This window comes from Maylandia zebra, linkage group LG23 (genome assembly GCF_041146795.1).
Source record: "Maylandia zebra isolate NMK-2024a linkage group LG23, Mzebra_GT3a, whole genome shotgun sequence".
Lineage (NCBI taxonomy): Eukaryota > Metazoa > Chordata > Actinopteri > Cichliformes > Cichlidae > Maylandia > Maylandia zebra.
The window spans coordinates 24350655-24366548 of NC_135188.1; the positions used below are offsets into that span (position 1 = coordinate 24350655).

The window sequence follows — 15894 nt, forward strand, 5'->3', positions numbered from 1 at the left end:
ATACACACCAGTAATCAGGGGATGGGAAACAGGAGGGAAACACACCTGGGAGACATAACAGCTGACGAGGCAGGGGAAACGAGACCTTCAAAGTAAAACAGGAAACACACTGACTGAACACAACACACACCAACTAAACACAGGCTGGGGGACACAGACATAGGGACATGAAACGTGAAACAGGAGAATACAAAAACCCAAGATAACCAAAACCACAGAATAATAATAAACTTAACATAAACACGGAGTCACAGACTCCGGACCATGACACTCCAGGCTTCCTGAAGGACATTCAAAGCTCTTCTTTGGATGTTTCTGCCTTTTGTTCTGTTCTTTGTCCACATGATCCCACACTGCTTCAATAATGTTGAGGTCCGGGCTCTGGGGAGGCTGATCCATGACTGATAGTGCTCCACTGTGTGTTTTTCTTGACAGTGGGTTTGGGTTGTTTTCATGCTAAAAAAAATTTAAATTGCGCCAATTAGACTCTTTCCAGATGTTACTGCATGTTAAAGTCTGATGGTACCTTTCTGTGTTCATAAATCATCAATTTTGACAAGATCTCCAACAACACTGGATGAAATGCATACCAAACCATAACAGAAACTCCGTCGTGTTTTACAGATGGCTGTAGACACTTTTTTTACCCGTCTCCTAACCTCCATCAGACTTGTTTCCACTAATTTTCAGTTCAGTTCTTCTGCAATTTTCATACCTCAGCTTTTTCTGCGTATTTCCCTTCTTTAAGAATGGCTTCTTGACAGCCACCCTTCCACCGAGACCATTTCTGATGAGGCTTCATTCAGCTGAAGGTCTACATGCATCTCTCAGGTCCAAGTTTCTTCAGTTTTTTTAAGGACATACTACACACCAGGTCGACCAAACAAAACATTCCTTGGACTTGACTCAAATTGAGAATGAATGAGAAAAAGATGTAGAAAATGTCCAAAGAAATAATGCTGAAATTTGTTGTAAATAGCAGTAAGTTGTTAACATGTGTGAGAATTTGTTTTCTTGAAGGAAGTAGCAAGTCGACAGAAAAGCTTCTTGTTTATCTTGACCTCACTTCACTGTGAACACAATGATAACCTCACTGAAGCCTGAAGTTAAGGAGGTGACACCGCCGCCCTGTGACATAAGTCAACACGTGCTTGGTTATCTTCTCAGAAACTCGCTAACTCTGTCTAGCTGGGACGATCTTCCCCATCCCCCCACACCAAAACAGTCCAGGCCCTGGTAAAATACATGCATCAGTTTTATGGAGCTCATGAGAGGAAAAGGTTAATCGAATGGTTTAATGAGGCCTTTTACCGAAGCGTCTTCAAGGTCGTTTTCATAGGTGCATTCCCCTGTTCATTGCATATGAGAACCTGCCAGTAATATGCTTCGCCTCCCATATCATTCACCTTAAGCCTTCATGTTTCTGATGTTTTCTGATTGGTTTCAAGGTTAAGTACACTGCAGAGCCGTAGTGTACTGGCTGTTTTTCTGAAAATAGCTTAACCTAATGGATCTGTCCTTTCCCTGTACATGCAGTGTTTCACTAAACCATTTTCTAGTGGTTTCACAACATGCATATGCAGCGTTTTAAAGGACTTGTGACACTTATTCTTGGCATTTCCACTGAATGGGGTATTATCTGCATTCCTAAAAGCAATTAGGTGCACTTAAGAGACTTTTTGCCAGTGGGATTTTGTGTAATGCCTAATTACTGCTGGTGTTTCACCGGGTTCTCAGACACTCAAGTTAAATGTATTGTACTGTAAAGAAACACTTCTACACATTAGTATATTACTTTATCTGATTTCAGCTGAATTGACTGTTCACCACAATGTTCAGGTCTGTAAACTTTAGTTGAGTTCTTCACCGTACAGTGAATAGATTTTTGTCAAGATCAGCTCTAGGGTGAATATGTTATGACTCCTTTTATGCTCCTGAAAGTGTGCCGTTATTTTGACTAAAACATGTGCTGCGAAGCACTCCGGTAAACATCCTCGCTTTAAGATGAGCAGATTGATAGAGCCCGTGTGGTTTTCATTGTTGACACAACCTGTGTGGTGGCAGTCACAGTGGTTGCAACCATGCTATTTACCCCCAGCTCAGGGCTCTCTGGAAAACATCCTCATGTCGTTGAGGAAACAGGAAAGGGTGAAAATGTGTGAAAATCAAAACACTGCAGTCCTGAAAGTGGGTGTCCTGTGAGTCTCTGATGAAGTGATAAGTTGTAAAATTGAATGTTTCTTAAAGTAAATGTAGAATAATGTTTCAGGACAATGTACTGGTCAGTTTTAAACAGAACTCTGGAGTCGGATCCTAAGTGGAGCAGGTGGGATGGATAAACAAACCCAAAGGGCTACAAATTAGACTATACAGGCCTCAGCTAGTATGTTAAATGCTCTTGACAGTACAATTAGAAGAAGACTGAACAAGTATAGTTTGTAAGGTCTTTCGGGAGAAGGAACAAAAGTGCCTAAAGACGAACATGGCAGCACAGCTTAGGTTTGCATCTGGACATAACACAAGACTTCTGGAACAAAATCATTTGGACCAAAGTGAAAATGTGTGGTCATAAAGCACAAAGCCAAACACCTCATATCCACTGTCAGCATGGCGATGGAGGGGTGATGATTTAGGCTTTTCTTGTAGCTACAGGACCTGGACACTTTGAACTCCTCCGTATACCAAAGTATTCTAGAGTCAAAAGTGACTTTATCTGTACAACAGATAAAGATCGGCCCAAAATGGGTGCTGTGACAGTACAACAAATACAGAATGGCTGAAAAAGAAACGATTCAAGGTGTTACAATGGTCCAGTCAAAGTCCAGACCTCAACCTGATTAAAATGCTGTGTTGGGACCTTAAGAGAGCTGTGCATAAACCTCAATGAAAGAAGAGTGGGCCAGAATTCCTCCACAATGATTTGAGAGACCGATAACATGAGACACAGAATAATTACTTCAGTTATTTCTGCTAAAGGTGGTTCTTTAAGTTACTGAATCATGAGGTGGACTTTTTCACAGGGCTGCACAAACACATAGAACTGATTTTAGAGAGAGAGGTGGAAACAAATTTAGGTGGGGCAAACAATCCCAAAGGAGGGGAAAGAAGTAAAACTAACATTTAAACTCAAACAGGAAGTAACCAAAGGACAACAAATTGACACTGAAACATGAAAACGGAGGTGGGAGAGAGAAATGTGAGTGGTTAGAAAACAACAATAGAAACCACTAAAAACAAGTGGCTACCACAAGGGCCACAACATATGCTGCTGACCATTAAATCATAGCTATTAAGAAGACGATAACTGTCCATCTTAACAAGAATTAACACAAAAACATGATGTGCTTAAGTCTCTGTCAGTGGTGTAAGGCGCTGCATGGATCATGATGAACATAGGGTGGAGAAAGCAGTTACAGATGCAGGAAGGTGGGGTTTTAATAGTCCTGTAAAACCCCACCCAAGTGTCCTGCATTTTGGGATAATCTTCCCCATCTCCAGAGATGAGCTCCTGCAGCACTGCTGCAAGAGGGCCCGGGGCTGTAACCAGAAAGTACAGCATATAAACACAGTGAAAAAGTGAATGTCAGCTTCTGTTAACCTCTTGGTAGCTGGAGAGAGGCTGATGGTTGCTTTAGATCACAAGGACTGCAAAGCCTTGTTAAACGTATTACAGGTAAAGATCAATATCAATTTAGAGACTCCCCATCTGGTTTAATGATTGGTTAGAGTTCACAGTTTTCACTTTTCGGCTCTGAACATAGAGCTGGTCAGAGGTTCAATTCTCATCTTGCATATTTGAGTCAGACACTCCATATTCTCCCGATGGATCCATTGGTGTGCTTGATGGCTAAAAAGCACTTGAAAGGCATAAAATGAAGCGATGAATGCTCGTGTGACTGGTTGAATGTGGCTTGTAGGGGAAAAGTGTTCTGAGGGCTCGGCTGGAGTACAAAAGCACCATTTAAAGCGTATCTAATTTTGACCTGCATTTGACCATCTCTAAACCTAATCGAGCTTCTAAGTATAAGTAAGTAAGTAAAATTTATTTATATAGCACATTTCACAGATAAAAATCACAAAGTGCTTTACAATAAGCACTTTCTGATTGCATAAGAATTAGAGGATGCATTAAATGTTGTGTATTCTAAATTTGCTGCTTTCTTTAAAAAAAAAAAAAGTCTTTCTGCTGCGAGATCTAACTGTCCCTTTGATTAGAGGAGGATAAAACTAAGATTACCCCATAATAGCCCCCATTTGTGAATTGTAATCACACAAGGAATGCTCTTTTTCTTAAAAAAAGATTTACTTAAGTTTAATTAAAGATACCGCCATCAGCGTTAATCCAGCTCATTCCACTCCTAATGACTTTAAACATTTCCTGAGATCTTCCAGAGAGGAAAATCTCGGTGCACTTGATGATGTCTCACTGGACTGGCATCGTCCCCCACCCCCCCCATCAACCCCCTTCCCTGCTCTAATGAAACATGACCGAAGACTGCGTTGCGGGTTTTCATTGTATTACACACTTCATCTTGCAACAAAGAAGTGAAATGACACACATGTAGATGCTCACTAACATGCAGGGAGTCTCCGGAGGAAGCCCCGCCGTGTGATTTGCATCTGTCTTGTGCAGATCCAGGGCAAGCTAGTGTTGGGTAAACAAACAGGCCTGCCTGTCTGCAGAATGGCATTTCCTTTACTCATCATTGTGCACAAAATACTCCCTGAACCTCTTCCCAAAAGATTCCCGTCCATGTTGACAGCTAAATATCCACGCCTAGCACCACCGACGTGTTTCCAAATGACTTTGCACCTCTTGCTTGCTCAGACATTTTAGATGGTTGCTCTCAGAAACAAATCTCAAGCCCAAACGTTTGGGCTAATCTAGTGTACGATTAAAGGCTGACTGGGAACACACACCTAGACCGTAGAATCGACCAGTCTGGTAATGACCTCAAGTGACGCACGCCGGTCGCCCCTGGTCGCTCATCTGTGATCAAGCTGCAGGGGATTAATGTCACGGAGGGAAAGTGTGGCTGACCGCCAGAGCAGCGGGCCGACAGGATGTTTGTGCGTTCGTGTGGTGCACTTACTCTTACTTTTCTAAACATTTCAGGGCCATGTACTACACCTGAGTGCACCTACACTTCACTACAGTTGAAATATTGCCAGCTGCAGTGCTTTAAAAACTATCTGTTGTATTTAGCTCCATCTGGGTCAGCATTATCATGCTGCCCACAAAGTAATGCATCAATTATTTAACACTGGAAGGAACTGTTCTTCATAATGAGCACTTTCAAGCCCTCTCTAGCTCTCTCGAGATATCGCTCTGATGAAATGCGAGGCATATCCAGTTCGACGGCAAAGCAAGCTGTGCGTTCGTTTTACGTGATGTGTTTATATTTTACAGGCCAGTCCAGGAGTCGGTGCTCGCTGTTGTCTCATTTTAAATAATTTTTTTTGGGTGGTAAATTGAGCCAAAAACTTTAATTTGTGCCAGATAAATCCATTTAACAAGGTTACTGAAAGCTTTGATTCCAGCATGAACTCTCCAAATGGGAAATTTGTTTTGAACTCACTTGCAAAAATGCAGTTTACACATCGTGACAGACTTGTAATAGAGTATTTTTGCATGGCTGAATTGCTACTTTCACTTCAGTAAGCGTCCTAAATACTTCTTCAACCGCTGCACACATACTACTACTACGAGCACCAGCGTCCTTCTAACCCGAAAGGACCTCAGAGGTGCTGACACTCACGCTACATGCAGCCACAGCCAGCATACCTCAGACCACCCTGCACCCTATTACAAATCCATATTGACCCACCGGCCCTCCGGCCACTGTCCCAGCACCGGCCTGTCTCCTTCCCTGTACCCCCTCCTCCCTGTGGAATGCTAACCTAGTCCGAGTGTGTGTGTGTGTGTGTGACAGTGGTGGAGCCAGGCTGGCTGTGTGGGCGGCCGAGTGTTTCCAAACAGTGGAATCTGTCACTGACACCCCTGGCAGAGCAATAAGCGGCGCCTTAATGAGCTCAGCAGATCACTCAGCACACACACACACACGTGCACGTTCATATACGCATATGAATTTTGCAAACATCATGCGCACACACTTACACAATGGTGTTAGTGGACTTAATTATCACTGTGACAACGTATGGATTATATTTTGCACGTATTGCATGAAGACACTCACACAATAAACTGTAAATAAAGGATGGGAGTTGCCACCCTGACTTTACATATTAATTAGTGAAGTGACGATTTCAGCTCACGCTCACAGGCTTGGTTAGCAGGGTGCATAAGTGCATAGCACAGACGCAGATAGCTGCTAATTAGTGCTGAGTATCATACAGATAAAAGAAAAGAATTTCACCCAGCAACACTGGCACGAAGAATTCTTAGGCTGTCAGTAGAGTTGTTATTGCATTAATAAGAGTCCAAAGGGCTCTAACAGCACAAATGCAGTCACGACATCCAGTTCGGTAACAAGTGGAAAGACTTCTATAGGCCTGGCTAGCTAGAATCACCTGTCATTATGCCACACACAACTTTCAGCACTAATAATGGCGGGGAAAAGGGTTTTGTTGTGCTGGGCTATAAATATGTGCTTACAGTAAGGGTGGTCTACAGGGATTGACTCTTTCAGACATGGCTTCATTTTTCAGTCCCAGACGTTGTGCACGTGTACAGTCAGACTGTAGTCTATATAGTAGTGTGCAAAAGTCTTGAATCACCCCATGTTTCTTGATATTTTGCTTTGTAAATGGGAAATAGATGCAGTGATTTACTGAAATATGTGCAAACATACATGTAAACACACACTAAAGGCAAAAAAAACAGAGATTGTACAATTCTAACAAGCTCAAAAGTCAGTATTTGGTGTGACCACCTTTATTCTTCAGCACAGTCTGAACTCTTTTAGGCAGCTTCCTTCCTTCCACTGAGACAATTTCTGATGAGGCTTCAGTAGATGATCAGCTGATTCATCTTTAGAAATGAAAAGAAAATGATGTGTTTCTGTGACAGGTTGCCAGAAACAAAGTGGCTAAAGATACCATTTAAAACCAGTTCGTTGCTGAGTTGTCTTTTATGTGTTGTCACAGCACTTGTTCATCCCTTCAGTTATGTTTCTTTTGATGATTCATAGGTCAGTGTTACGTGGCTTAACAAAAAATGCTTCGGTACAAGGACTGGACTAAAAATCAGTGAAAAAGAAACCAATGTCCAAACAAACCAGAAGAAACAAGAAGAAGAAACTTGGAGACGTTTTGCTCAAGAGGAGTGAAGAAGGTCTAGCTTGGAAGCAAAATATAAAGATATGAGGGGCAGCTGAAGACAAATATGCACCCGTGCACATCCACCAGTGTATACCTAAAATGTACGGACTTTAACTTCACATGCTTTCACAAACCCATTCATTATGCAATTACAGTTGTCAGCCCATGCACGCGCGCACACACACACACACACACACACACACACACACACACACACACACACACACACACACACACACACAATCATGCAGATATGCACTTATGGTACCATCATTATGTAGTTAAATGGAAATAAACAAAGCTAAGCAAACAAGCATCGCTTATTTCCTGCAGGAAAAAAACACAGTGAGCCTCACATCTGTTGCACTGCACAGCGCTACTCGCTGTTTCCGCGCTCCCCGTCGATCAAATTAAAGCCGATATTTCTTGATTACTGTGCGCGTCCTTGTGTTAATGCTGACTCAGCCATTCATTCATCTGTCTTTATTTTTTTTAACCCAAATGGGACAATGGTGTGTAATTGGTGACCACCTGCTCGTAAAATCAAATCTCGCTCGCTCCACATTCAGATTTCCCCTCACGAGACAGCTGCGCTTATGATAAACACAATTACCCCGCTCTGCGTGACACTTTGGTCACGAGCGCAATCATTGGTCATCATGAATCTCTCAGAGTTTTATGATGACAAATGACAATGTCGCTGCCGGCTTTAGGAGACATCTGATAATGAGTGTCACTTTTTTGGGGCGGTTTATTTACCTTCCCTTATCTTGACGTGAGCAAGCCGCTCCATCAGCCTCCTGCAGACTCATTTTGTTTCGCGTGATTGTTTGCTGAGGACATCACTGACAGTGGCTGTAGAGCACAGTGGCAGCGATGGCCCCAGCTCTAAGTTTCCCCTGTCCTTTCTTTACCCTCTTTAACTGAGCACTCCTGTCACCGGGACCCTTTTAATTCTCCCCTTTTCACCCATCCGGTGCCCGCCTCCTCCTGCACTGGTCCTATTGGGGAGTAGACAATAGAACCCCCCCATCACCCTCCTCTTCTTCCCCACTTTTGCCTCTTCATCCCCCCCCCCCCCCCCCCTTCTCATCTCCATCCTGCCTGGGTTGAGGCTGCGGGCTTCATGCTGCAGTTAGTCACAGCCATTCAGCTGGGACTGATTGTGATTGTGGCAGATGGGCCGGAGTCACTCGGCCCAGCAGACCCAAGCACTGCTTTCTTTTTCCTTTTTTTTCTCCTCCTCGCCTTCTCCTTCACTTTTCGTCTTTTCGCTCTCCTCCTTGCTCTTGATCTCTTCCTCGGTTGTCTCTATCTGTCTTTTGTCAGCACGCTTGTCTCTTTGTGTTGCGGTGTTTTCCCCGTCCACATTTCTCTCTCTTTTTTTTTGTACAAGGGCTCAATTTGGCCGGCTTAGGCCTCAGAGTAGGTGGTTGTCAGATCATTTAATGGGGACTGACACCCCCCCCCCCCCGATCTCCCCACAGAGCTCCCAATTTGACTATTTTCCCATTTTTGCAACTTTCTGTATGATCAAACAAGGGTGCCAGCCTCAGGAAAGGATCGACCAGGTGTGCAGGGAGACAGAGTGACTACCTGAAAGTTGCAACTTTACCACATTTTTGCATGTGTGAGCTCTTCTGTTCCCCCCCCCCCCCTGCTCTGAAAGGAGTCCACTTAGTGGAACATTACAAGCCGGCTGCTGCTTGCCTGTTCATGTCCCCTTGTTTGAGGTAAAGATTTGCACCCCCCCCCCCCCCCCCCCCCCAGCCTACAACGCTGTTGTCACCCCCCACCTCCTAAAAAAAAACAACTCCTCCTTCTCCGTGCAAACCCCCACCCCAGCCTCCCGGCCCTCTCTTTCCCCCCTGAGGAAAGATCCACCTTCAGAGAGGCAGCAGAGCAGCCGTCTCCCTGAACACATGTTAAACGTCCTGTAAGCCCGAGGAAGAGGAGGAGGGAGGCAGTCACAGAGAGAGAGGGAGAGGGAGGCTCAGAGACAGACAGCATGAGAGAGAAAGAGATAGAAGCGGAGACAGACTGAGGAGAGAAATATTCGGAGGAAAGATAAAGCCGGGAGGTGGGGTGGTGGGCGGCAGATCGGAGGCACAAAACACTCGGTGTGTTTGTGCGTGTGTGTAAAGAGGAGCCTCGGAGCGCTGAGGGAAGCGTGCATGTAGCAGGAAGGGAGAAGGGAAAGCGGTGTATCGGGAGAAGTCGGTGCACGCCGGCAGAGTGAGGGAGGCAGCAGAGTAGGGGAAAAAGGAGGGGGTGGGGGGTGGGAAGCAAGGACTTTGAGAGCGAGGAAGAGGGAAAGGCAGTCCGGGGCAGAGCCGGCAGCGCTCTGTTTGTGGATGTAAACTTTGTCATCTGCGGGATCAGTCGGACAGCAGCTGCGGAGCAGGAGGAAAGCGTGCCAGTGGATTACCATGCGTGTCCTCTGAATGCACCAGGATGCTGCGTCTCCACGAGGGTAAGGAGCGAGCCGGCGTCAGCCGCTCATGACATGGCAAAAAAAGAAAGAAAGAAACCTTGTTTTCTTGTAAGATTTGATTGTGACTGAAGTACGCTTGGCTTGTTTGGGGATTTAAGATGTGCATCACATGCATGCCGGCAGGTTCACTGTTACCTCGTTTAGGCTTCCTTACTTTGTCCCGAGCTGCAATATTTCCAAGTAATGCCCCAGAGGGGGACATGTTTCATATAGAAGGACTGCACACATGTGCGATTTGCACTGATTTGCGAGGGGAATCGCATGTTCTATTGCTAGTGGCAACAGCATGGGGTCAGGGGTGCTGCATAGAAAAAACAACCCACTTTGTTTCTGACTGATAACACCAGGAAACAGACAAAGTGGAGGTTAAAGAAGCCCGGCTTTGCAGGGATTTGTATGTGCAGGAATGCATAGGCTTCAATTCTTTCCTTATACACTCACTCTCTCTGTCTCGCTTGCTCAGGCAGATTAAGATTTCCTATCCAGCCCACTAATCCCACACTGAAATGAGCTGAACTGGTTGAGGTGGTGGACAATAATATGGAATATTATGTATATATAGTCTTTCCCAGTGATGTAGCGTTAAGACCTGCAGTGTCAAAGTCACGGCAGGTCAGTAGGGGGGGGGGGGTCTTCCCTTATAGGCAGCCTAATTTGCAGCAGACAGATAGATGCTCAGTGCTTGGTGCCTGCAGCCATCGCAGGGATGCCGGGGCGGCTTTATGTTTTTGGGCTGACTTTGTTATCTCTATAAACAGAACTGCTGGGGAATAGAGAAATGAGAGCATGGGAGAGCATGGGAGGTATCATCACTCTCTTGCTGGTGTTGTCAAAGCGCCAGAGAGAAATGCCATTCTGTCTTTTTTTGAGTTAAAGAGAGCTTTTTTTTTGCCCTGGGAACTGGTGCTTCCCATCACAAGAGCAAAAAATAGCATCTGGCATGGAGTGGATGCTTTACAGCTGGGAATGCCAATGAATGTAGGCAATCTATGTGAAGGGTAACAAACAGCAGATTAAAAGGTGTTAACTTAAAGCACATTACGGTTGCAGCAGTACCCCAGTATATGAGGCACTTAGGTATATACTGAGGTATTCAGCAGCGAGCGGCCAAACAAAGCCCTAAAAACTCAGCTTCATACTTGACACTGATCCCCCCGACACACACACACACACACACACACACACACACACACACACACACACACACACACACACACACACACACACACACACACACACACACACACACCATGTTATCTGCTATTTGTTTATGATTTCTTTTGCACCAGCACGTTCCTGACGCCCAGTTTCCACCGCAAAAAAGGTAGCACCAGTATTGCAGACGTCAGAAGCACCTACGCGAACCAACCTTGATTTATTTACCCCTAAATCCTGCTGCTGGCTGGTTCTCAGAAGGCCACCAAGAAGAAGTTATTGGAAGGGATGGAAACGGAGACAAATTGAGGGTGGACATGTGTCAGCTGTTTGGTCTGGTTTCAGTTTAGAGCGTTTATCGGGGAGCACAGGAGCAGTCATTGATATCAACCCCACCGACCACGGGGGAGGCAGATGTGTTGCCACAGTGGGCAGTTTGAGCCTGTTGCCCTCTCTGAAACCTACCTGGGGATTACTGGATAAGAGGATTGCCAAGTGGAGGGATTTGATTTTATAGAATTAAAACTGTAATTCTCTCCATCCCAGCCATGCCACAGTGCAACCATTATTATCATCCGCCCCCCGTTTGCCCCCGGTGCCACACTCTTTTATGACACACTTACTTCATTACTGCATCGTGTGTCCTACATTTAGCCAGCTTTGATTTAACGGTCAAAAGGAGTTCATCACGTGCTGGTGGAAGTTTTGCCATAAGTTCGTTGGTTGGAGTAAACAGTGAGTGCTGCAGTGGTTTGGATGCTGGATGCTGAGCCTAAACGACCCACATAAGCCTTCCTGGAACGTGACAACCATCCCCACTGAAGGGGAAAACAGTCAACCCTACAATATGCTGGACAAGCGTGTTAGAGTTTGCTATATTTGAGGATTATTTGCATAGTTAGCTGCGAAAAAAATCTATGGTTTCTTTGCCCTGTTTGTAGTGCAGCAGTAGTCCCACCACACTGCCGATTTTGGGCTGTTTTCCAGTTTTTGCTAGCAGATTGAAAAGGACTGATGCACCTTTACAGCTTCACATGTGGGCAGAATTTATTTGATTTCTGTAAACAGATCAACAGAGTGTACCACAGATGCCAAAAACAGACAACTTTTAACCAGGAAACTGAGTCTTGAGTCCTGTGTGGGCCCATTTTTCAGTTTGGGGTGTTTTCAGAGGCTATTATAGGTTATTCATAGAAGAAAATGATGGTTTGGGTTAAAATAAAGTATTTGTTGCTTATCTGAACTTGATGCATCTACTACAACAGCCTTCAGCTGCAGGTCAAATATCTGGATTCCTCAAAATCTTCAAGAACCTCAAAGAAGTCCAGCAGCTTTCATACCAAGCACTTTTGACCACTTTGACCTGGCACTTCTTCGCAGCACCACCAGAGGTTGTTTGCATCTTGAACACATTTTCAGGTCACGTTGACAGCTTATGAAACAGCCTACGGGATTGCTGTTGGAGGACAGTCTTGACAGATGACATAACCTGAGTGTTTACTTGTCAAACAAAGGCTGGGAAAAGACGACTGTATTTTCTTTCCACCAGTCTGTCTCACTCTCACTCCTGTGCATCCGATTTCCCCAACTTTTCCTCCTCCCCTTTGGTCTCCTCCCCGTATGTGGCGCTCTGTATTCGGTGACCCTCAGCTACCACTCTGGGCTCAGGTCAAACAGAATTACTGAGGAATGTCCCTCTGTTCAATGGCTGGCCCAGTGGGCCTCAGCATGGGAGCACTTCCCCTTCATTGACAGCCAGAGGACTTTCATTTTGAAGGAGGGAGGGGGTTGAGGGCTCCTTCCAGACAAACTTTCCCATATAATTCCCAGAGTCTTTGCAGCGCTGATCGGCACCGTGGAGCCGTAAGCCAGTTTAATGATGTATACGTGTGAGGCACATTTCAGGATCTCGCCCGCTTGAGTCTTGTTGAGACACTCTGCTTCTGTGACTGCAGGCCATCCAGCTCAATTAAGGCTGCTTTGAATGCATTCCTCCCCCCCTATCCCCCTCAAACTGCACATAGGATCCCTAAAAACAGTATGCAGAGCTCCGTCAGGCTAATACAAACCTGTTTTTGCCAATACATCATCTGAAAAAAAAAAAAAAGCTTGGTAAAGAATCCTGACATTTTGCGACGCAGCTATTTTTTTGGATGCATGCAGCCACAACACATTTAATTCCAACTGAAGTCTCATGCTTTGGATGTTAACAAGTTGGAAATGCAGAACAATTGGATTATCAGATGTCTTTTTTTCTTTTTCTATCCTCCTCTGTCTCCCCGTTGGCTCAAGTTAGAGCAATGTCACTCGGGAAAAATATAAAGTTTAATGGTCTGACACAATTTATAACCAATAAAAGGCTTTTATTTGCTAGCTATCAATGGTCTATTGCATGAGCTGACTGTTTTGCCTGGAGACAAAGCATTGCCCAGACACCCTCGCTGACTGTTAAGTGATGTCATTAGAGCTGGAGCATTTTTGTGGTTTCTAAACAGATGAACTTGCTCCATTTGAGTTCAAAAAGGTGCGAAAACTTCTGGGTTGGGGTTTTTTTTTTGCATTTAAACTGCCTGTTTTCCAGTCAAAACTGGCTTAAAATATTGCCTCTGTACAGAAAGCTTCTTGGCTTGCAAATTTTTTCCTTTGTAAGGGCTTTTATTGATAAGTCTTAGTGTTGGAAGGGGGGGGAGCAAATCCCCAAATTGGATTTGTTTTTTAGGTCATAGCACTGCATGCCAACAGTTTACAAGATAATATGGTGTTGTCCTTGTTTACTTTACACAGGCTGACACACTTTCACAGTGCGTGCACGCACCTCACAAGTTTTCTCGCTCAAAGCGGTCTAAGCCTGATTTGCCAGCGCTCCCACTTGTTTCATATTTCTCTCCTCGTCACGGTGACGCTTTCAACGGAGTGAGCCGTTTATGAGGTTGGAAAAGGGGGTCAGTGTCGTATTTGAGGTTGCACGGGGGCGGGGAATGTCAACAAACTTCAGCTCCCCTCTATCTTGGCTGTAAATCGTCGGATAATAGTGAGAGAAACATGCGGGACCGTGTCCAGAGGCTGAAGGTGTTGGCGCAGCTGGAAAGGAAATGGAGAGAGGCTGCTGGAGAAGCTCACCTTTTGAAGCTGTAAAACTCTTTTCCAAACACTTCTCTTGTTGTATTTTAGCCGTTTGGTGACAGTCTTTACTTAGAGTGAATTACGGCAGCGTGCAGATGCTTTTAACTGCTTGGTTACCAACATGCCAGAGGGCAAGAACAGGAGCGCTATGGCAATTTTGTGAACACGTAAAAGAGAATTACTGGGACCAGACATACTTAAAGATGGAAGCTACAGTGCAAAGTGACTCTAAGTAAAGCGATGCAACTAAACGCATGAAAAACTGCCTGCATCACACATGGAGAATAGTTATATTAATGCCATGGCTTTTGCAACAGATAAGATAAGATAAGATAACCTTTATTAGTCCCACACGTGGGAAATTTGTTTTGTCACAGCAGGAAGTGGACAGTGCAAAAGTTATGAGGCAAAAATTAGAATACAATAAGAATAAATACAGTACACAACTGTACAGAATAGAATAAAATAAAATACTATATACAGTAGAATAAAATAAAATAAATATACAATAAGATAAAAATAGAATACAAATACAAATACTATATACAACTGAGTAAAAATACAACGATGACAGAAAGGATTATTGCACTTAGTATTATTGCATATGTATGGATGTGTGTGCTTGATCAGTTAAAGTCTTTATTATGGAGTCTGACAGCAGTGGGGAGGAAAGACCTGCGAAATCTCTCCGTCCCACACCGTGGGTGCCGCAGTCTCCCACTGAAGGGGCTGCTCAGTGCTGTCACAGTCTGCTGCATGGGGTGGGAGATGTTGTCCATCAGGGATGACAGCTTAGCCGCCGTTCTCCTGTCACTCACCACCTCCACTGGGTCCAGAGGGCATCCTAGAACAGAGCTGGCCCTTCGGATCACCCTGTTCAGTCTCTTCCTGTCCCCAGCAGAGATGCTGCCGCCCCAGCAGACCACGCCATAAAAGATAGCAGAAGCCACAACAGAGTCATAGAATTTCTTCAGGAGTGGGCCCTCCACTCCAAACGACCTGAGTCTCCGCAGCAGGTACAGCCTGCTCTGCCCTTTCCTGTAGAGGGCGTCTGAGTTATGAGCTTCCCAGGAACACTGAGGACACATATGTGTGCCCGCAGAGGTGGATTGCAGTAGAGATGGCTGACCCTTGGCTCAAATGCGTCTTGTTTGCAGCCCCTTTGTCTTTATTGTATATGCAGTGGCCGTTTGTCCGCTTCTGTAAAGGGCTACTGTTGTGTTGACAGCTGTTGTAAAATACCCTGTAGCCTCTGCATGGTCTCCATGAGTCAGCAGAACCTTCTAGCATTGTAGTACAGTAGTACACATGAGTCTCTGTTCCCCAATTACCTCAATGCAGGCTAGCCGGGGTGTGAAATACAGAACAATGGATGAAATGTGTGACTTGGTTATATGTATGTGGATGCATTTATAGCACTGAACATGCAAAAAGTGCTACATTAGCATTTGCATCTTCTGGCAGTAATGCACTGTTCAGGGTTACTGGACTTTTAAAGCTGAGAAGCCTGTGTGGAAAGGCTCACTGGAGTGGTGTTATTAAAACCTTCTGATGGTAATTTGAACATGTTCGTGCGTCTTTCAGAAAAACATCCTTAATGATTATATTAATCTGAAGTCTTCTGAAAATGTTGCTTTGTGCCTAAATGTGCACCATGCTCACTTTTCAATTGAAGATGTAATACTACTGAGTTCTAGTGACCTTTACTTGTCACTTTCAACAAAGTACATCTCACAGTAGCCATGTGCAAAACTATGGCTACCTGCTACTGTGAGATCTACTTTCCATCCATCCATTTTCTTAACATCCAGTTCATAGGTCACAGGGGAGCCTACCTCAGC

The 15894-nt window shown here is 44.7% G+C and overlaps 1 protein-coding gene across 8 annotated transcripts in view; it reads left to right on the forward strand.

Moving 5' to 3' along the window:
- LOC101473452 (nck-associated protein 5) overlaps positions 1-15894 on the forward strand; it is a 188003-nt gene that overhangs the window by 67387 nt on the left and 104722 nt on the right. The window contains exon 1 of one of the 8 annotated variants that reach the window (XM_004562592.4): positions 9560-9754. The exons of 6 other annotated variants lie outside the window; for them this stretch is intronic. In XM_004562592.4, the coding sequence (XP_004562649.3) occupies positions 9726-9754 (29 nt within the window). In that variant the 5' untranslated portion in view covers positions 9560-9725. Of the gene's footprint in view, positions 1-9559; positions 9755-15894 lie in introns of those variants that run through there. One more of the 8 variants, XM_004562593.4, reaches the window with a different exon arrangement.